This window comes from Panthera uncia, chromosome F1 (genome assembly GCF_023721935.1).
Source record: "Panthera uncia isolate 11264 chromosome F1, Puncia_PCG_1.0, whole genome shotgun sequence".
NCBI classification, from domain to species: Eukaryota; Metazoa; Chordata; class Mammalia; order Carnivora; family Felidae; genus Panthera; species Panthera uncia.
This window is the reverse complement of record NC_064813.1, coordinates 55,861,720-55,882,844: the sequence shown is the minus strand read 5'-3', so window position 1 is coordinate 55,882,844 and position 21,125 is coordinate 55,861,720. Positions and strand designations below refer to the sequence as shown.

At 41.0% G+C, this 21,125-nt stretch overlaps 1 protein-coding gene across 4 annotated transcripts in view; it reads left to right on the top strand.

Moving 5' to 3' along the window:
• Window positions 1–21,125, top strand: part of RAB3GAP2 (RAB3 GTPase activating non-catalytic protein subunit 2) — a 101,536-nt gene that overhangs the window by 11,789 nt on the left and 68,622 nt on the right. For all 4 annotated transcript variants that reach the window (XM_049634571.1, XM_049634569.1, XM_049634570.1 and 1 more), the window contains exon 2: window positions 9,190–9,254. In XM_049634571.1, the coding sequence (XP_049490528.1) occupies window positions 9,190–9,254 (65 nt within the window). The remainder of the gene's footprint in view (window positions 1–9,189; window positions 9,255–21,125) is intronic.

The following is a 21,125-nucleotide window of genomic DNA, read 5'->3' as shown; positions in this document are numbered from 1 at the left end:
GAATGATTCAAGATGTGGTATGAAAGCAGGAATGAAGGGTAATGTCATCAAATGAAGTAGACTAACAACATATTTTAAGCTGGCAAACTTTTGCAAAGAATCAAAATCCTCAGCATAGTCCTTGCTTTTCGGTGAATTTTAAGGGAAATTGGCTAAGAGTGTGAAAATTTAAAGAAAGCTCACCTCTCCAGAAAGGTTCTTCCCCGCCCCCTCGCCCCCACCCAAATTAAAACATTCAAAACTAAGCAGAACTGTCTCATGTACTTGGAAATGCCAGTTTTTCAGTAGGTTGCTCGGGAAATGAAGTGGGAAAACCCAGTTAAAACATGAGCCTTTGAAATATTTGGCTTATAGACAGAGGCTATGCTGATGTAATACAGTTGTAAAATTATTGCTTTAGGAGCAACATCTGGTACATGAATCTCAGCATGAAAGTAGCAAGACGAGGGCAGGAGTTCCATGATCTATTTTAGATTTTTTTCAGTAGGCACTATTTGCCATTTTTAAAGAAGTTTTTTTCCAGGTAAGTGGATTTTTATTATTTTTAATTCCAATGTAATTAACATACAGTATTATATTAGTTTTAAGTGTATAATATAGTGAATAAGCAATTCTGTACATCTCCTTAATCCTCATCTCCTATGATCTCCCCCATCCCCCCCATCTCCCCACCTCTCCTCTGCTAACCATCAGTTCTCTGTAGTTTCTTGGGGTTTGTCTCATTTTTCCCCCTTTGCTTGTTTTGTTTCTTAAGTTTCGCATATGAGTGAAAGCATATGGTATTTGTCTTTCTCCGACTGACTTCGTTTAACGTTACACCCTCTAGATCCATCCATGTCGTGGCAAATGGCAAGATTTCATTCTTTTTATGGCTGAGTAATATTTCATCGTTTATGTATACCGCCTTTTTATCAGTCATCTATTGATGGACACTTGGCTGCTTCCATAATTTGACTATTGTAAATAATGCTGCAGTAAACATAGGGGTTCATGTATCCCTTTGAATTAGTATTTTAATATTCTTTGGGTAAATACCCAGTAGTGGAATTACTGGGTCATAAGGTAATTCTATTTTTAATTGTTTGAGGAACCTCTATACTGTTCTCAACAGTGGCTGCATCCATTTACATTTTCACCAGTCGTGCGTGAGGGTTCCTTTTTCTCCACAGCCTCACCAACACTTACTGTTCTTGTGTTTTTGATTTTAGCTGTTTGGACAGGTATGAAGTGATATCTCATTGTGGTTTTGATTTGTGTTTCCCTGATGAGGAGTGATGTTGAGCATCTTTTTATGTATCTGTTGACCATCTGTATGTTTTCTTTGGAGAAATACCTGTTCATGTCTTCTGCCCATTTTTAATTGGATTATTTGTTTTGTGTTGAATTGTCTAAGTTCCTTATATATCTTGGATACTAGCCCTTTATTAGATGTGTCATTTGCAAATATCTTCTCCCATTCAGTAGCTTGGCTTTTAGTTTTGTTTGCTTTGCTCTGCAGAAACTTTTTATTTTGATGCCATCCCAACTGTTTGTTTTTGCTTTTTGTTTCCCTTGCCTCAGGAGACATATCTAGAAAAATGTTGCTTTGGCCAGTGTCAGAGAAATTACTGTCTGTGCTCTCTCCTAGGATTTTTATGGTGTCAGGTCTCACATTTAGGTCTTCAGTCCATTTTGAATTTATTTTTGTGTATGGTGTGAGGAAGTGGTCCAGTGTCATTCTTTTACATGTAGCTGTCCAGTTTTCCCAACACTATTTGTTGAAGAGTGTCTATCTCCCGTTGTATATTCTTGGCTTCTTTGTTGCATATTAGTTTATCATGTGATTGTGGGTTTATTTCTGCCCTCTCTATTCTGTTCTGTTGACCTATAGGTCTATTTTTGTGCCAGTATCATACTCTTGATTACTACAGCTTTGTAGTATGCCTTTTTTTTTTTTTTTAATGTTTATTTTATTTATTTTGAGAGAGCGAGTGAGCAGGAGAGAGGGAGAGGATCCCAAGCAGGCTCCGGGCTGTCAGTGAAGAGCCGATCAAGAGTTGGATGCTTTACTGTCTGAGCCACCCAGGTGTCCCTAGTACAGCTTTGTAGTATATCTTGAAATTTGAGATTGTGATACCTCATGTTTTGTTTTTCTTTTTCAAGATTGCTTTGGCTATTCACCGTCTTTTGTAGTTCCACACACATTTTAGGATTGTTCTAGTTCTTGTGAAAAATGCTGTTGGTATTTTGATAGGGATTGCATTAAATGTGTAGGTTGTTTTGTCTAGTATGGACATTTTAACAATATTTGTTTTTCTAATTCGTGCACATGGAATATCTTTCTCTTTGTGTCATCTTCAGTTTCTTTTATCAGTGTTTTCAAAGTACAGGTCTTTCACCTCCTTGGTTAAGTTTATTCCTAGGTATCTTATTATTTTTGATGCAATTGTAAATAAGATTTTTAAAAAACTTTTTTTAATGTTTATTTTTGAGGGAGGGAGGGAGACAGCAAGGGAGACACAGAATCTAAAGCAGGCTCCAGGCTCTGAGCTGTCAGCACAGAGCCCAACGTGGGGCTCAAGCTCACAAACCTAAGCTGAGGTCAGATGCTTAACCGACTGAACCACCCAGGTGCCCCTAAATAGGATTGTTTCTTTTTTTTTTTTTTAATTTTTTTTTTTACATTTATTTATTTTTGAGAAACAGAGTGAGACAAAGCGTGAGCGGGGGAGGGGCAGAGAGAGGACACACAGAATCTGAAGCAGGCTCCAGGCTCTGAGCAAGCGGTCAGCACAGAGCCTGATGCGGGGCTCGAACCCACAGACTGTGAGATCATGACCTGAGCCAAAGTTGGACGCTCAACCGACTGAACCACCCAGGTGCCCCTAAATAGGATTGTTTCCTTAATTGCTCTTTTGGCTGCTTCATTATTAGTATATAGAAATGCAACAGATTTCTGTATATTGATTTTTGTATCAATATACTGAAATTCATTTGTCAGTTGTCGTTTTTTGGTGGAGTCTTTCAGGTTTTCTATATATGGTATCATGTCAATTGCAAATAGAGTTTTACTTTTTCCTTACCAGTTTGGATGCCTTTATTTCATTATGCTAATTGCTGTAGCTAGGACTTCCAGTACTATGGTGAGTAAAGATGGTGAGAATGGACATCCTCTTAGGGGAAAAGTTCTCACTTTTTTCCCCATTGAGTATGATGTTCGCTTTGGGTTCTCTCTGTAGGGCCTTTGTTATGTTGAGGTATGGTCTCTCTAAACCTACTTTGTGGAGAGTTTTTAATCATGAATAGATGTTGTATTTGTCACATGCTTTTTCTGCATCTATTGGAATGATATGGCTTTTACCCTTTCTCGTATTGATGTGATGTATCATGTTAATTGATTTGTGAATATTGAGCCACTCTTGCAATACCACTGGATGGAGAATGATAATTTTAACAGCCGTTAAGAGTGTCTATGTGCTAAGCACTGTTCCTAGTGCTTTGGCTATATTCTAACAACAGTATGAAGTAAATATAGTTATTCACTCCATTTTGCTAAAGACGAAGCTGAGAGACAGTAAGAGATTACATAAATTGCCTAAGGTCCTATAACTCTTTAGGGGGTAAAACTGGGTATCCAACCCAGACAACCTGACACCAGAGACCTAATAGTTGTTTTAGATTTGTGCTGTCTCATACTGTAGCTGCTAGCCACATAAACTTTTGAGCACTTGAAATGTGCCTCGTCCGAACAGATGTGCTCGAAGTGTAAAATATACATCAGATTTTGAAGATTTAGTGTGGGGAAAAAAGTAAAATCTCTTCTGAATAATTTAACATTGATTACATATTGAAGTGGTATGTTGGCCATATTATATTACATAACATATTAAAATTTCACCTGTTTTTTTCTACTTTTAAAATATGGCTACTACTAAATTTTAAATTGAATGTGTGGCTCCCATTATATTTTTATCGGAGAGCACTGCTAAAGACTGGCCACCAATGAGTGAAGAGTCTAATTGGAGAGAATAGAAGGGTGGTGGCAGGCAAAGGAAAAAAGGATAATTAGGATCAGATTAGATTGGCATTAAAGTTTATCTTTGAAGCCGGTGTTCCTCAGAGAGTGATGCGTGGACGGTCTGCTTCAGATTTACAGGGTGAGGCCATCCCTGGAACTTCAGTCATCCCTGATTCATTATTTCCACCTCTTGCAGCGCTACCTAGAGAGAGGAATCTGCAGAAGAGACAGTAACTCTAATTTTATAAGGCAGTGAATGTGAATCCCATTTGCTTAATTTTCTGATCAATTTTGTTGAATTAGACTTTAGCATAATGAAAGGCATAGGCAGTTGCTGACAGTGTCATTTAAAGATTTGCTTTCTGAAGATTGGATGTTTGCTACTTATTTAATAAATGGGGAAAACATTTAAAATGACCTTATAATCTATAGTCTAGCCTTTGACTAAAATGAGTGCCACTTAGCTTAGTAAGCAAACTAGGTGATTGCCAATGGCTAAATGATTTGGTGAATTGTGGAGCGTTTGGAATTTTCATACTGGACCCTGACTACCCTCAAGAAGTTGTATGTTCTGGTGTCCTTAGTCTAGAATACACTGTTAAATTGGCTTACCTCTTAAGTTATACCACAGCTTGGGCCTTTAAAATTACCCTGCCCCATAGGAGATTTTTGTCTATTTATTCTAAGAGACAATCATGGTGAATGATTTTTAGCTTTTCTTTATAGTAAGTAATAATGAAAAGTTAGTGTTATTTCATTATGAGTACATAGAATGTATAGATCTTAAGGTCCTATAGTAATGTTTCATATTGACACTGAATAGTGCACAGTTCTTAAATATATTAAATACGTTGGTTTTGTTATCTACAACTTTGATTAAGGATCATTTAAAAAACGCTGACTACGGGATCACTTGTAGAACACCAGCCTTCATAGAAAAGTTACCAGAGGGAAAGACTGCCTGAACAAAATTATTCGCCTGAATGGCAACTTGATTAGACATTCATCAGATATTTTTTTAATATAAACCATTTTTTTTTTTAAAGAATGTGCTTGGCCTGCTTGCACAGTTTGAGGGCATAAGAAATAACCTCAGTGAAGTGCAAGATTCCAACACTTTTTAACAGCTGACAGTAGCCGTCAGACAGCACTCTGCAAAATGGTATCAAATGATTTTCAGCAGACTTCAGGAGGCTGCAAAATTTACATCACCGGCACAGAGTAGAAATAGCCATAAAGGTAGTACCCAGTTTCCAAATGTCTCCCTTTAAAAAAAAACGGTTTCCACTTTTGAGTTGATGAGAATCAGAATTCATTTTCTTACAGTATTATAAATAGGCTTAGGATTCTAGACCAACCTTCAGAAACATCTTTGACCTTCCTAATAGTTCTGTTTCACCTTCCATTAAGCTCTGACTTCTTTAGAAAATATATTCCTATGATAGGGGGAGATGCCTGATTAAGTCCCCTTCCCCTCTTGTTAATAGAAACTTCTATCAGGGGCCTCGAGAAATGGATAAACCTTCATGAACATAAATATCTCGTATAAAGAATTTGTCAAGGTCTTTCTCTTCCTGGATGTTTCTGATTCTGCTATGAAGAGATACCAGGTCTCTGCAGGGGCAGGAAATCCAAATTGCTGCTGTCTTGTGTTTGATTGTATGAGTCATTTGTGAATTGAGTCAGGTGCTTTTTATTTCAGTATGGAGGAGAAATAAGACATTTTTCATTGTTTTGTTCAGAAGTTATGTGCACAAACTAAGCTTTTTTTTTTTTTTTTTTAATTTCCAAACTAAGCTCTTTGAAGGCTTATTTGCTTTTGTGTCTCTAGCACTTAGCACAGTGGCCAACACACAAAAGATGTCATGTTTGTTGAATGAATCAGTGACTGACTGAGGGAGTGAACCATTAGCTGACCCCATTATGTGCTTGCAATTCTACATGGTCTTTCTGAGATTGTGGTATTTCGATATATTCATTTTATAGCAGTATTAAAATTGAATTATGGATTTTAGAGGGATAAGCTTTTCAAGGTACTTTCCTTTCTTGAACAAGAAAAATAGTGCATTTTCTAAAACTCTGTAGATGGGATGGCCTAGTTGCCATCGGCCCACAATAAGGCAATTGTTTTTGGTCTAATGGAAAAATTAGGAGAGTAAAGAAATTGCCTAACTGAATTAGATTGCCAAAGAACAAACTGTAATTTTCCAATTTAGAAAAAGTTTCCAAATCTTGATATCAAGGGAATGTTTCTATTTTAAGTTTTTTTTTAATGTTTATTTATTTTTGAGAGAGAGACAGAATGCGAGTGGGTTGGGGCAGAGAGGGAGACACAGAATCGGAAACAGGCTCCAGGCTCTGAGCCATCAGCATAGAGCCCGATGCAGGGCTCGAACTCGTGAGCCGTGAGATCATGACCTGAGCCGAAGTTGGACGCTCAACCGACTGAGCCACCCAGGCACCCCTTCGGAATGTTTCTATTTTATGCATTTAATTTTTTTTAATGTTTATTTATTTCTGAGACAGAGAGAGACAGAGCATGAGTGGGGGAGGGGCAGAGAGAGAGAGGGAGACACAGAATCCGAAGCAGGCTCCAGGCTCTGAGCTGGGGGCTCGAACCCACAGACTGTGAGATCATGACCTGAGCCGAAGTTGGACGCTCAACCGACTGAGCCACCCAGGCGCCCCAGGAATGTTTCTGTTTTAAAATAATATGTCAGGTGGCTCAGTGGGTTAAGCCTCAGACTTTGGCTCAGGTCATGATCTCACAGTTTAGGAGTGTGGGCCCCGCATCGGGCTCTGTGCTGACAGCTTGGAGCCTGGAGCCTGCTTTGGATTCTGTGTCCCTCTCTCCCTGCCCCTCCCCTGCTCATGCTCTGTTTCTGTCTCTCAAAAATAAATAAAACATTTTTAAAAATTTAATATGTCATCTTGCTTTTTGGCCTTAACTGTAAGCCCCACGTTTCCTAGTTTTTATGCTCCTTCATAAGCCATAGGAGAGTAGAGAGTAAGTATAGCAGAATATGTGTGAGCGTGGGCTTTAGAACTCCAGGAGCCCTGGTTTCAAACCCCACTCCACCACTTAATGCTCTGTGATCTTGGTCCAGCTATATAAACTAAGTGATCTGGTTTTCTCATTGTAGTAAAGGGACGATAAAGAATCCTTGGCATGTGTAAGTGAATTAATGTCTATAAAGCACTTAGACACATAGAAATCTGAATATGTTAGTTGTTATGTGATAACCCCTATATGTGAGTTGCCTCTTTCTGCCTTTGCTCATGTTAACCTTTTTTTTTTTCACGTAAATTTGAAAAGTTCCTGGCTGCTCTTGAAAGACCGACGGTGACTCTTCCCTGCATTTTGTGACATCTCTCTCACTATCTCCTCTTTTTTATATTAAGTAGTTGTTACGGCACTCACCATGTACTGTAGTTATGTGTTTGTCTGCATTGGGTCACACATCCTCTAAGGACAAGGAATATGTTTGAATTTTTCTCTGTTCCCAGTACAGGGCATGGCACATGCACGTGGTATGTAACAGAGCATCTGTTAAATTGTTTATTTGACGTGTATATGGAGATCTTCTACAAGCTATGCAGTGTTAATCAAATGATAGTGCTGCTTTAGGACTTATAATATGGCTAGGAATGTGCTTGGCAATTAGGAAGTAGTTACCTGGTATTTCAGTACCAAAGATGAGAATATTATCACAAAGCTAATTGAGCCATGATTCCAGGTACCAGACTGTTACTTTCTTACCATCTATATGTAATTGAGTTTAGCAACTTTTAAAACCTTATATATAATTGAATGTTATATATGCGTCCTTCCCACTGTAAGCATCCTAGGTATCTGGTTTAGTCCCATCTTTTAAAATGATTCTTTGCTAGAAATATGAAGCTTGACTGGTTTAAATACAATATTTTGTTTATGTTTTGTAGTATTTTAATAACTAACTCTTGATGATTAGCATTGAGAACTTACTATGTGTCAGGCACTGAGGATTTTAGTATGCTATTTGATTTAAGTCCTTATAACAATCTGACGAGATAGTAAGCACTTCTGATTTCCATGCTTTTACGGAGACAAGTAAAGTTTGCAAATATGGGCTAACTTGCTGGTAAGTCCTAGATCCAGGATGTGGACCTAGGCAATCTGATTCTGGGGCCTAAGTTTCTTTTTTCTTTTTTTTTTTTTTTTAATTTTTTTTTTTCAACATTTTTAATTTATTTTTGGGACAGAGAGAGACAGAGCATGAACGGGGGAGGGGCAGAGAGAGAGGGAGACACAGAATCGGAAACAGGCTCCAGGCTCCGAGCCATCAGCCCAGAGCCTGACGCGGGGCTCGAACTCACGGACCGCGAGATCGTGACCTGGCTGAAGTCGGACGCTTAACCGACTGCGCCACCCAGGCGCCCCTGGGGCCTAAGTTTCTAGTTATGCAACTGCCTGATCTTTTCACGTTTTCTTTGAACTTTATCTGTTTTTTAATTTAGTTTGAGGTAACATATATAAAATGTTTGTCTCAGAATAGTTGCTCAAAAGTAATAGTTTTTTTTCTTCTGATGTGATATATCATAAGAGATAAATTCAAAGGTACTCTCCATACCTTTTTGAGATTCTAATTCCTTGTTACGGTGTTTCTTGAACATCCTATTTTAATCTGAGCAAATGTTCTCATGTGAAGGAAATCACAGAATGTCAGAAAATATCAGAAATTATAGACCTCTTGTTTCAAAATTCAGTTTTTTTCATTGATACTTTGTTTGATTAAAAAAAAGTTACATTAAGGTATCCGTGTGAAATGTTAGGTGTGTTTTTTGTCACTGTGTGCATTTAATTTGTCTCATGTCTGAGCAACAAATATTTGTAATTTCAAAGATTTTTAAAATTCACCTTTGTGGTTTGGTTTAAATGTGGAAACTTGATATCCAGTATCTTAACATCCAAATAACTTGCACAGTTCTACATAGATTTGGAAATTCAGCCCGAATGTTTCCTAATTATTACGTACAGCAAAATTTTGCCATTGTATAGTTTACCTTTTTCTTCCTTAATGCCAACATTATATTTATATAATATGTATTTATATATATATATCAGGTGTTCTATTATGTTTAGAGGAATGTTTTTAAAAATATTGTTAAGCTCTTTGTTTCATGTAAGCACTTTTCATCTTTTTTAATAATAGGTAAATCAACAAGCTGGGAAGATGATGGTTGGGGAGCATGGGAAGAAACAGAACCCCAAGAACCTGTAAGTCTTTATAAATGTATGCATGCTTTTTGAAAGTGGCATTTTCCTTTTGTAATGATGGTGACACATTCCAGTGTTAGGTCGACATTTGAAAACCTTTGTCAAGGACATCTTTATGCTTACTTAATAGTACTTAAGCAAATATTTTTATTTTTAAGGTATATATTTATTTATATTGAGAGAGGGAGCATGTGCACGTGTTAGCAGGGGAGGGACAGAGAGAGAATCCCAAGCAGGCTTCGTGCTGCTGTCAGCATGGAGCCCGATGGGGGGCTTGATCTCACAAACTGTAAGATCATGACCTGAGCCGAGGTCAAGAGTCAGATGCTTAACTGACTGAGCCACCCAGGCACCCCAAGTAGATACCTTTCTTAAGGATTTAATGACTTTAAGTCAGCCAGCTAAGCAGGCTGAATGGAGAATAACTGTTTTAGGATTCTTTCTCCTTGATTAGTTATTATTTTAGACTCCTCTACTTATTCAACACATATTTGTTAAGTGCCCATCATAATCTAGGCATTTTTCTAGATGCTGGAAGTATAGCAATGAGTAAGTAGAGGAAGTCCCTGGATGTATTTTCATCTATCAGTAATAGACAATCTAACCTAAACTGGCTTAAATAACAAGGAGATTCATTAGCTCGTATAGAAGGAAGTCAGAGGTAGTATGGACTCATAGGTTGTTTGATCAGGAGATTCAACTATGTCATCAAGGACTTAAGTTTTTTCCTTCTGTCTCCTCTGCATATACAGTACTGACTTCATCCTAAAGATTGTTTTTCTCTAGATGGAGTGTGGCACCATGTTTCTTCATTCGTGACCAGAGGGAGAAAACAGACTCTTACAGGAGCAGGGAACAACTTTTTCAGAAACCTCTAGCGAGCCTTGCCTGTATCTTCTTGGCCAGAATAAGGCCAGACACTCATTTTTGAACTAGTCACTGGCAGGGGATAGATTTTTCATCAGTCAGTCATACCATTCCCTCGAGTTGGAAGATAAAGGGTCAACGTCTCCTGAGGCCCATGACTGAACAAAATTACAATTTTTTATGAAGAAAGAAGAATGAACATATATATTGGGTAGATCTTCTTATCATCCCTGTTCTAGCAGCTTATACTCTAATGGGGAGAGAAAATTTTTTTTCAGAAAGATAGATAAAAGTATCAAATGGTGGTAATCAGAGTTATGTAGGGGATTCAAACGGTGATGTGATGGCAAGTGATCAAGTGACTACTATAGCTTGGGTGGCCTAGGAAGGCTTTTTAGAGGATGCCACATTTAAGCTGCGGTCTGAAAGACAACAGGGAGTCAGCGACGTGAAGATCTGGCAAAGAACATTGCAGGCCAGGGCAACAGCTCATGCAGAGGCCCTGTGGCAGGACTGGGCTTGGAATTTGGAGGACATAAAGAAGGCCAGTGTGGCTTGGCAGGACTGGAGGCTATGAGATGGGGTCAGAGAAATTGGCGGGCTTCATGTAAGGCTTTGTGAATTTGGAGTTCTTGTAAATGTGATAGGAAACCGCACATAGCTGACTTCTCACTTTTAAAATTCATCTTCGCTGCTTTTTGGGATAAGTTGAAATAGGGAGCGAAAGTAGAAGCAGGGAGAGCAGTTAGGAAGCTGTTGTGGTAGTGTAGCTGGGAAATGATGATGGCTTCCCCTAAGGTGATATTAGTGAAAATGAGATAGTGATGGATTCAGGATAAGTTTAGAGATAATAAGATTTTGCTCTCAGTTGGTTGTGAGGGATGAAAGGGAAAAAAACCGAGGATTTACTTCTGTGATCTTGGGATGTGATGAAGAGTAGATGAAACATCCTTGGCAAGGTGTTGGTACTCCCTAAAGCCGGGTGATAGGTACCAGTCTCTTCATTTTTGGCAGTGTTTGAAAATACCCACTACAAGTTTCTTTCTAAAAAGAAAACTTACTTTTGGTTTTTGGCTTGAGCAGGCGTTTGGCTTGAGCAGCTGGATGGATGGTGGGGAAAACTAGAATAGGTTTGAGGGAGAAATGGAAGAGCATTGTGTTGCAGGAAGCGGAGCCTGCTACGTCGTGCCAGTTGGTGGAAAAGCTCCGTGGGGAGATTAAGAACAGGAAACCAGTTCAGAAGGCCTTACGGAGAATTGGAATGTGTTGAATAAGATGTAATGCAGCTCGAGGAACTTGTTACACCGTCACTTCAGCAAATAGACACCTTGTTCCTTGCCCCTCTAGTGCGGTGTCATCATGGGGACTCAGCTGTACTCTGTCTCTGTTTTTACCAAGACCGACTGGCTTCCGCTTACTCACGATCTACACTGTTTCATGGCTGTTATTTGTGTCTTTCATTTGTGGTTGTCTTGGATTCTTTTCTCTTCTTTGTTTCACACCCAGAGCTCATATGAGGATTTGATGGAGTCTCTTCATCACTACCCAGTACAGGACATTTGCAGACGGTGGGGCATAGTGTTTATACCCGGCCACTCCGTGGGATGTCAGCCTGCCTCTTAATGCTGCCCTCTGATGGGGCATCCACCAGAGGTCTCATTAGCTACTATGGGGGCGGAAAGAAAGGCGAGGGGGTGTGTGTAAAGAGGGTTGGAGGCTCCGCATGACCGCGTGAGTAAACCTCTCAGGAGGAGATGGGTGTGCTTGGAGAACCTCTCAGAAAGAGGCGGTGTGACTGGTAGCTACTTTGCATGTGGCGTTGGCTACGTACAGTATTTGTTTTCTAGAAACCTATAGCTAAGTGACTGTTGTGAGTAATACAACAAGCTCCTGGGTAAGTTTGAGGTTTTCTGGAATAAACCTCACAGACGTTGCGCGTTAAAGTGGACACACGCATTTGTGATCTCCGGGGAGGTTCCATTGGGGCAGTTACTGTTAAACATCTAAAAGGGTGCTGGTGCTGAGTTACGGTATTTATTTACAGACCTAGAGGCCTACATCTTACTGTGTCTACTGGGGCATAGTTGGTTCTTTCTGGAATGGATTTTTCCTAGTGAATGACATAGTTGGAGAGTTGTGTGTCTGTTACATTTTCTGTAATATTAAGTATTAATATTAATAAATATTAAATACTAGATGTAATATTAATTAACCTGATAATATTAAGGGGGTTAGTTTACTGATAGTGTGTCATATCCCTGCTTTTTGGCTCACATGACAGTCTGCCTTCTCTAAGTGTGTACTTCCTCGTGGCATTGTAACGTACCAGAGTAGAAAATGATCGAAGCTACAATTTGGGGTCAGAGAAGCAATAGTCCTGATGTAAGGCTTTATGAATTTGGAGTTTATTATTTTTATTTTTTATTAAAAATTTTTTTTTAATGTTTATCTATTTTGAGAGAGAGAGAGAGAGAGCACGCAGGAGAGGAGCAGAGAGAAGTAGACAGAATGTGAAGCAGGCTTCAGACTACGAGCTGTCAGCACAGAGCCTGACGCAGGGCTCAAACTTATAAACAGCAAGATCATGACTTGAGGCAAAGTTGGATGCTTAACTGACTGAGCCATCCAGATGCCCTGTGGAGTTTATTTTAATGTTTATTTTTGAGAGAGAGAGAGAGAGAGAGAGAGAGAGAGAAAGTGTGAGTGGGGGAGGGGCAGAGAGAGAGGGAGCCCGAGGATCCGAGGCGGGCTCTGGGGTGACTGCAGAGAGTCCAGTGCAGGGCTCAAACTCCTGAACTGTGAGATCATGACCTGCGTTGAAGTTGGACGCTTAACTGAGCCACCCAGGCGGCCCTGGAGTTTAGATCAGAAATGTGATCAGAAACCACACTATTTCTGATTTAGAAAGCTCACCTTTGCTGCTCTGTGGAGTAAGTTGTAGTGGGTCTTTTGATTAGTTAGTTGTGTCTCTCATACTCATGACTTTTCATGGGCTGGCTTATATTATAAGATTTTATATTGATGTGCCACTGTTCCAGCTGATCCTGGGTGATGTGAGCAATGATCGCCTGGTTAGAGTGTGTATATTCTTATACTTTCTTTGCGTCTGTTAAGGCGTGCCAACTTCTGTTTATTGGTAAGGCTATCCTAAATTTAGGAGTAAAACTTCTTTTAACTGTTTCAGTAAAAAGCTGAAATATGTTTCTACTCAGTCCAAAACACATTAACTTACGTGTAGCACATTTCTTCATTTGGATAAAATTTGGTTGTTTACAAATGGCCCTTGTGGATGATGGTAGATTGTTCTCTTTGTCTTAACTGATTTTCTCACACAGTGGATTTGGCATACACGGCCAGTGAGACAGTTGACGACAATTTTGGGTGTACAAGTCATTCCTAACTGTTCTGATTATCCCCCTTTGAACCCTTGTGCCTTGTCAGGATCTTATATACATGGCAAAGGAGAAGGTATTTGAATGACAACAAAAGTGGGCCAGGATAGTGATATTGAGATGTTACCTGGTGTTAAAATGATCCTGCTGTATTTAACAGAGCTTCTTTGAATTTGGATCCTGTCCTTAAAGTAAGACAGCATCTTTGTGAAGGGAGACTGTTCGGTAGTGAGAACAAAAATGGCAGGATGGCCAGGCGAAAGGATGTGATTGCTGCCTTACACTGCAGCATCATCACTGTCCATGCATAACATCACTAGGAGGTGAGGTTTTGCTGAGCAAAATGGTTGATACCAGGGCTATTGGAAATATTAACTGAGGTAAGAGACTTGTGTTATTTCTGCTACTGTCTAGGATCATGAAAATTCCAAAGGCATAGCCAGCTTTAGAGGCATAACAAGAATCAGAATAAATTTCGGCAGATGTACGAATTGCATGCCGTAGTCAAGGTAAGAGAGGTAGCCACCTTGTCAGAATGGAGAAGGAACTTTCTACTGTCTCTTGTTAGGAATAGACAGCAAGGGGCACCTGGGTGGCCCTCGATTAAGTGACTGACTCTTGATTTCAGCTCAGGTCATGATCTCACGGTTTGTGGGATCCAGCCCTGCAGCAGGCTCTGTGATGATAACACAGAGCCTGCTTGGGATTAATTCTCTCTCTCTCTCTCTTTCTCTTTCTGTCTCTCCCTCTCTCCCTCCCTCCCTCTCTCTCTGCCCCTGTCTTCCTCTCTCCCTCTCTCTCTCTCTCTCTCTCAAATAAAATAAAATTAAATTAAATTAAATTAAAATAAAGGAACAGACAACAAACTCAAAACCTGCCTTTCCTGAGAGTCTCACTTGTAGGTCTTGTCCACATTGAAGTTGAGACCAGTATTGGAATAAGAGACAAGTCTTGCAATCAATTTATGGCTGCGTCAAGGTGCTGTAACTGTAAAAACAATGGTAGCGTTCTCCACCACTGGGTTGTGGTCATTATGAACAGCAGAGGAGAATAGTCTGACACTGGAGAGGTGTTGTGTTTTGGTCTTTAGGGGGGCTGCAGTGGTGTGCAGATGAGCCACAGGTGGGGTAGCTAAGAGTAAAGCATAGCAACAGCCACCACGAGCACCGAATGCCGGCCTGGAGGCCAGCTGGCTGTTAGTGCGTCCAGCAGAAAACTAAAAACTTCGGGGTGCTTTTATCTCCATAAGTCTGTCAGCTCTTTGAGAGTAGGTTCTTATTTTTGGCAGAAAAGAGGGAAGGGTTTCTGTAATCAGAAAGATTTGGCACCAGTGTGGACAAAGCTCTTTTAAGGATGGGAGAAGCGTCTTCAGCTTTCTGTGATTCTGAGATGTCCGCTATAATAAGGGCTCAGTGAAGAAAGCATATTCTAATACCCTTTATCAGCAGTAGCCACCATGTTCAGGAAAGGATACATTTGTGACATGGGTAGGCTTAGGAACTTTAAGGATAGCTTTCGTTAGAGGACAAATCTCTTTCTTCTGTAGGTATTTCATGCCTACGTGAGTCAGCTTGGCTGCTGTAACAGAATACTACAGACTTGGGCTCTTAACAGAAATCTATTTTCTCACAGTTCTTTTTTTTTTTTTTTTAATTTTTTTTTTTTTGAATGTTTATTTATTTTTGAGACAGAGAGAGACAGAGCATGAATGGGGGAGGGTCAGAGAGAGAGGGAGACACAGAATCTGAGACAGGCTCCAGGCTCCGAGCTGTCAGAACAGAGCCCGACATGGGGCTCGAACTCATGGACCGTGAGATCATGACCTGAGCCAAAGTCGGACGCTTAACCAACTGAGCCACCCAGGTGCCCCTATTTTCTCACATTTCTGAAAGCTAGAAGTTCAAGTTCAAGGTGCTGTCAGAGTTGGCTTCTGGTGAGACCCCTTTTCCTGGCTTGCACACAGCCACCTTCTCACTGTGTCCTTATGTGGCCTTTCCTCTGTGTGCAAAGAGAGAGCAGTGAGTCATGGTGTCTCTTCCTCTTATAAGGATAACCAGTCTGTCAGATTAAGGCTCTGCCCTTCTGACCTCATTTAACCTTAGTTACCCCCTTAAAGGCCCCATCTCCAGGTAACAGTCCCATCAGGAATTAGGGCTTCAACGTGGGAATTTTGAGAGGACACAATTCAGTCTATAAAAATGCCCCAAATAACTCTTTGTGTACAAGTGCAAAAAATAAGCTTAAGGGATTCCTACTTGCCCAAAGTAAAAGAACATAGTTATACTATAACACCTACCGGTGAATGATCCTCTGATAGTAAATAGCTTTGCTGTATTTTCTACAGTGTGGTTACAAGGGCTTTTAGTTTAGATTATAATTTGTTTGCTTTGGGGAAGAAGTGATCAGGGGGGGTATTTTGCTCAGCCTCATGCAGTAATAGAAATGGAGGCAGTTAAGGAAGAAGCTGGACAAGGTTTAATTTTAAGGCAGATTTAATAAGCTTTCCTTCATTGGTGTATTAAGTCCAAACGGTAGGAAATAGAGAATCCAGGATTTGCAGGGCAATGGTTTCAGGAAACACAGAAGCTTCTGGGTTGAGGCCTTCAGTTAAGGTAGGATGCGTGGAAAATTTCCATTCAGAAGACACTTTGGAATGTGTTTTGTCTGTTTTACAGAAAGTGGTGTAGTACAGTTTACAATTTGATTTAGCAGATTAACAAGAAATGAATGCATGCTGGCCAGAGAGAGGGCCCCAGAGAAATGTTTGTTTATAGACTGAGAAATTGGATATAGCATGACCTGATTAGAGATTCTTAGAACATTAATAATCTGGGATAATACTGGAAAATATTTTGCCTTATTTTAGTGTCATTAGACTCTGGAGTCACCCACCGCATAAGAGACCTAAGCACCAGATTGGCCACAGGCAGAGGAGAGCACCCAAGTTATACCAAGGTTATGTTTTAGGTTCTTTTACAAAAGGGGAAATGGCTACAGAGGTTCTCCTTACTAAGGTGGGCTCTCATTGAGATTTTGGTGTTTGACTCTTAGAAACACTCATTTTGCCAATGACCTTCCTGTTAATGTTACTACATGCTGGGTCTAGCCTAGTGATTCTCAATTGGAGGTGATTTTGTCCCCTTGGGAGATATTTGGCACTGTCGAGAGAAATTTTAGGTTGTCACAACTTGGGGGAAGGTGCATCTCAGGGGGTAGAGGACAGGGACGCTGCTAAACACCTTACAGTACACAGGACAGCATTCTAAAAGAATTTTCCAGCCCAAAATGTCAGTTGTCCTAAAGTTCAAAAACCTGGGTCTAGCTCATGGCTTTCAGTGTAACTCAGTCCTTCTTTCTACTATTCCTCCTGCCTGTTTCTAAAATCCCTTGGCCTCTTTGGGGGCTTCAGAACTTTTGACCTATATGGCCATTGATTTGTTTTTAATAGATTCTGGTGAGTTGGTCTGTTAGTGTGAAAAGTGCAGCTAAAAGATTGTTTGCCAGTGATGAAAGGTGAACATAAAGTTGTTCCTCAGTCTTTGGCCACAGGTCAACAAGTAGTCCAGGCTCTGTCTTGGTGGCCTTATTTATGCCTAAATGTTTGAAGGAGAGCTGCCTTTAGTTTCCCCATCACAGCCAGCCACCACTTTTTCCTGCTCTTGCTTATCGTTGGTTAATTTCATTTCAAATCTGTACTCCTCAGGCGTTCCTGTAGGGTAGCTTGTACATTTTGGCTTAGTGATGGGCCCGTGGTCTTCAGCTGGGAAGGGTGGGACAGCCATCTGCCTGGGCAGTGGGGGGGAGGGGTCAGGAGACATGACTGTTGCTCAAACACATGTTCAGCGAGGCCTCCAGATTTGAGCCACATCTTTGCCCTCCTTTCCCGAGGGACCTGGTACCGGTTCCTAAGCCTGTGGTCAGTTCTAGGGACTGTGGAATCTGTTGGCACCTGCCCTTCTGCTTTCTAGTGGCTTTTCTCCTCTCATTCTTTTTGCCCTTCCTGGTCTTTATCTTTAAGCAAACTCTGTAACTGCTGTTTTTAGTAGGGTTGAGGGCACTGGGGAGAGTAAGGGGAAAATTCATGTATTTATCCCTCTCTCTTTTTTAAAAAAGTTCTTTTATTTATTTTGAGAGAGAGTACACATGGAGGAGGGGCAGAGAAGAGAATCCCAAGCAGGTTCTGTACTGTCAGTGCAGAGCCTGATGGGGGACTGGAACTCACAAACCGTGAAATCATGACTTGAGCTGAAATCAAGTCAATCACTCAACTAACTGAGCCACCCAGGCGCCCCTTGTTTATTCCTCTCTTACCGGAAAGTCCTTGTGGCTTTCATGTTCTACCTCTTTGTTTTTCTGCTTAATGTAATTTGGAGGTTTTTTCATATCTGCAGATATAAATCATCTAGTTCTTTTAAAGGAATGCTGAACATCTCATTGTGTAGACGTACTGAGATTTATTTAACCATACTCCTGTTGAGGGACATTTAGTTTTTGTTCTTTGTTTTTTTTGTTTTTTTTCCTATCACAAGCAAATGCTAATCACCTTTATATCTGCCTTACATCTTGAAGTTTTTTTTTTTAAGTTTAAAATATGTGCACACTTGAGAAAGAGTGCAGATCTGACCAGCTCGTTTCACAAGATCAAGTGTAAGTACCTCAGCACAGTAGACAGAAGTTCTTCATCACCTGCCTGCTGCTGCAGTGGACCCTCTTACCTCACACTGTTGGACTTGTCCGTGACAGCAGCCCCTTGCTGGCTCTGTTGCCTGTAGGCCTTCAAATATATCGAATTCGTGGTTTTCTAGAGAACTAGGGTGCGGAAATAGTCTAGGAACGTCCACCTTCTCTTCCTCTCTCCTGCTGCCCCCAACCTGGCTACCTTCTACTCTCTCTGCAGGATTTAGCTTAGGAGTTATTTCCATTGTTGTTGTTGACCCTCCACCCTGCCAGCCCCAGTCTGGTCTGGTGACCCTCCCATGCCCCCTTGTCTGACTACTGTGTACTTGTCCCTCTGTCTTCCCCAGAGGAGGGAAGAACGTGAAGCCCGAGAATTCTCTTTGCTCTTGTCTTTCTGTCCTGATACAGCGCTGGCACGTGGAAGTGGGCTTCCCTCCTGTAGTGTGTTGTGTGGGATGGACCAAGGCAGGGAGAAAGGTGCGAGACATCGAGGATCGGGACCTCCTCAGGGGTTCTGACCCACAGACCGTGGCCTCGTTCTTCCCCCTTATCTGGACTATTCGTCCAGTCCCCGATTTTAGAGGTAGGGAACCAGACCTGCCAGGTAAAGTGTCCAAGGACCGTATGAATGTGTATTACTTTAAATTTATTACCTGTGGCATTCGTGTGGTTAGTGACAATCCATTTATTCTTTCCAAGCCTTGGTTTCCTTTTCTGGACAATGAGGATTTTGAGTCACATAGTCTCTATGGCTCCTTCTCTTTCTTTATACAATTGTGTAATCCCATCAGCCGGCCGGGGGAGATTATGGCACATGGGTGAGGGACGGTGTTGATCCCATGGTAATTAAAAAAAAAAAACAACTTTACAGTGTGTTTCTTATTCAGCTAAATCAGTGGCTCATAACATTTTGCTCTGCAGGGGACATTCAGCAGGGTTTAGAGACATCGGTGGTTGTCCCAACTGGGAAATGCTGTGGGTATTTGGTGGGTAGAGGCTAGTGGTGCTGCTAAGTATCTGCAGTGCGCAGAACAGCCCCTCCAGTAAAGAAGTTCCAGCCCGAAGTGTCAGAGTTGCTGAGGCTGAGAAGCCCGGAGTGAGCTATTAAACCACCCAGTAAGGTTTGAGTACTTTCAAGGCAAAGCTTAATTTCATACTTCTTAGCATTTATTGCAGCATTCATGACCTTTTTAATTTGATAAAGACTCTCGATATGTCCATTCGTTCAATGTTTAATTACATTGAATGGGACGGGACTATTTCTTGGCTCTCTTTAAAAAGAGACTAGTTGAACAAGATTATTAAATACGTGACAAGCCTTTGCAAAAAAGGTCACCGTAGTCAACCAAGTGGCTGAATTGGATTAGGTTAGACCTCACTTGATCCACGTCCCTCCTTCTTTACTTCTTCCGTCACTGAGGGGCACTTGCCTCTTAGCCAGCAAGTGGGGTAGAGCTTCTCTTCATCCCTTTAGTTCTGGACACAGCGTCAGTCATTCTGCCTGGTCACTCCCAGTGTCAACAGCGAGGAGAGCAGTGGAGCAGGCAGGAATCAAAGGTGCTGTTGCAGATGTCCTTAGAGGGGACCAGCTTCCCTCAGCAGTGTCGTGTGGGAGTGGCACAGGGGAACTCCAAAGCCTGGGTTCCTATCTCTGCCCCAACTGTGTAACCCGGGAAGGGGGGTTATCTTCTTAAGTATCTGTTTCTCCATCTCAAAACTGGGGTACTAACATACCTTCATAGAGTTACTGTGAGAATTAAGATTTATGTGTAAAGCGTTTAACCCAGATTCTGGCACATAGTGAGTGAGTGGCAGATGTTGCAGTGAACATCTTCCAAATCACCAGGACCATGGCTGCTCTCTTCCCTGGAGTTAAGTGACCAAACCTAAAGTCACATCAGTGCCAAACACTTCTTGATAGGCCTGCTGTCCTCTACTCACAATGGTGCGGAAAGATTTTTTTATTGTGGGAAGAGATGTCACGGTACTGTGACCTGATTTCGACACGCCACATTGCTTGGGTACAACGTAGCAGACATCGTAGAACAATTTAGGACACGTACTTTTCCATCCTTCGGTTCTGTATTTGCCTTTGTAGATAGCATGTTCATTGTTGATGCGCCATCCTGATTTACCTGGAGATTTGTTTTTTCTTTTTGAGGTTGAGGGTTTATTGAAAGAAATTTGATTTACATGAGGTTTCTTCTCCCGCCCTCCTGGTGGCTTTCAGTTTTTAGATTTACTTCCTAATATTCTGGCACAGTTTACACTGTTTGGCAAAATAAATAGCTAATTAAGCTTAGAGAGAAACACCTAGTTATGAAGAAACAATGCATCTTTACCTCTGTTGGTAATTTTAAGGATATGATTTATTTTTGGTTACTGTCCTTAGAGGCTTTTAATCTTCAGTCTGCTAACCTCGAATACTGTGTCTTAGGGACAAAGAATGTCTTTGTGTCTTTGGAATTACACATGACCAGGGGCTTATGGTTCTGTAGGTCGAGATGCTCCCCCATGTTCCCCCCGCCCCGTGTGACTGCACATCCAGAAGCCACTGAGCTTGTACTAAGAGCTCACTGCCGTGCATTTCATGACAAGCTAGTATCATGCCCAAGCAGCAAGACTTGAGATCTAGAATTTTAGGGCATATCAAACCCTAATGATGATAATGTTATGTAATATAATCATACGATAGTATTTTCTAACCTGTTTTTAGAATGTAGAACTCCTGCTTGTACATGCCCCCCTCTGCCCTGACAAACAGGGCAGATCTGTGTCATAAGGAAAGATGGAGAGGTAAAGAGGACCTAGAAAAGAAAATGCAGTGAAGAGTGACAGAGCTTGGTTTTCTCCCTCTTGGAGTAAAACCTGAAAATGTTTGAAATGCCAGAAACTAGACTGCTAATTCACGTGAAGTTTCTTTTTCTGGCTTCAT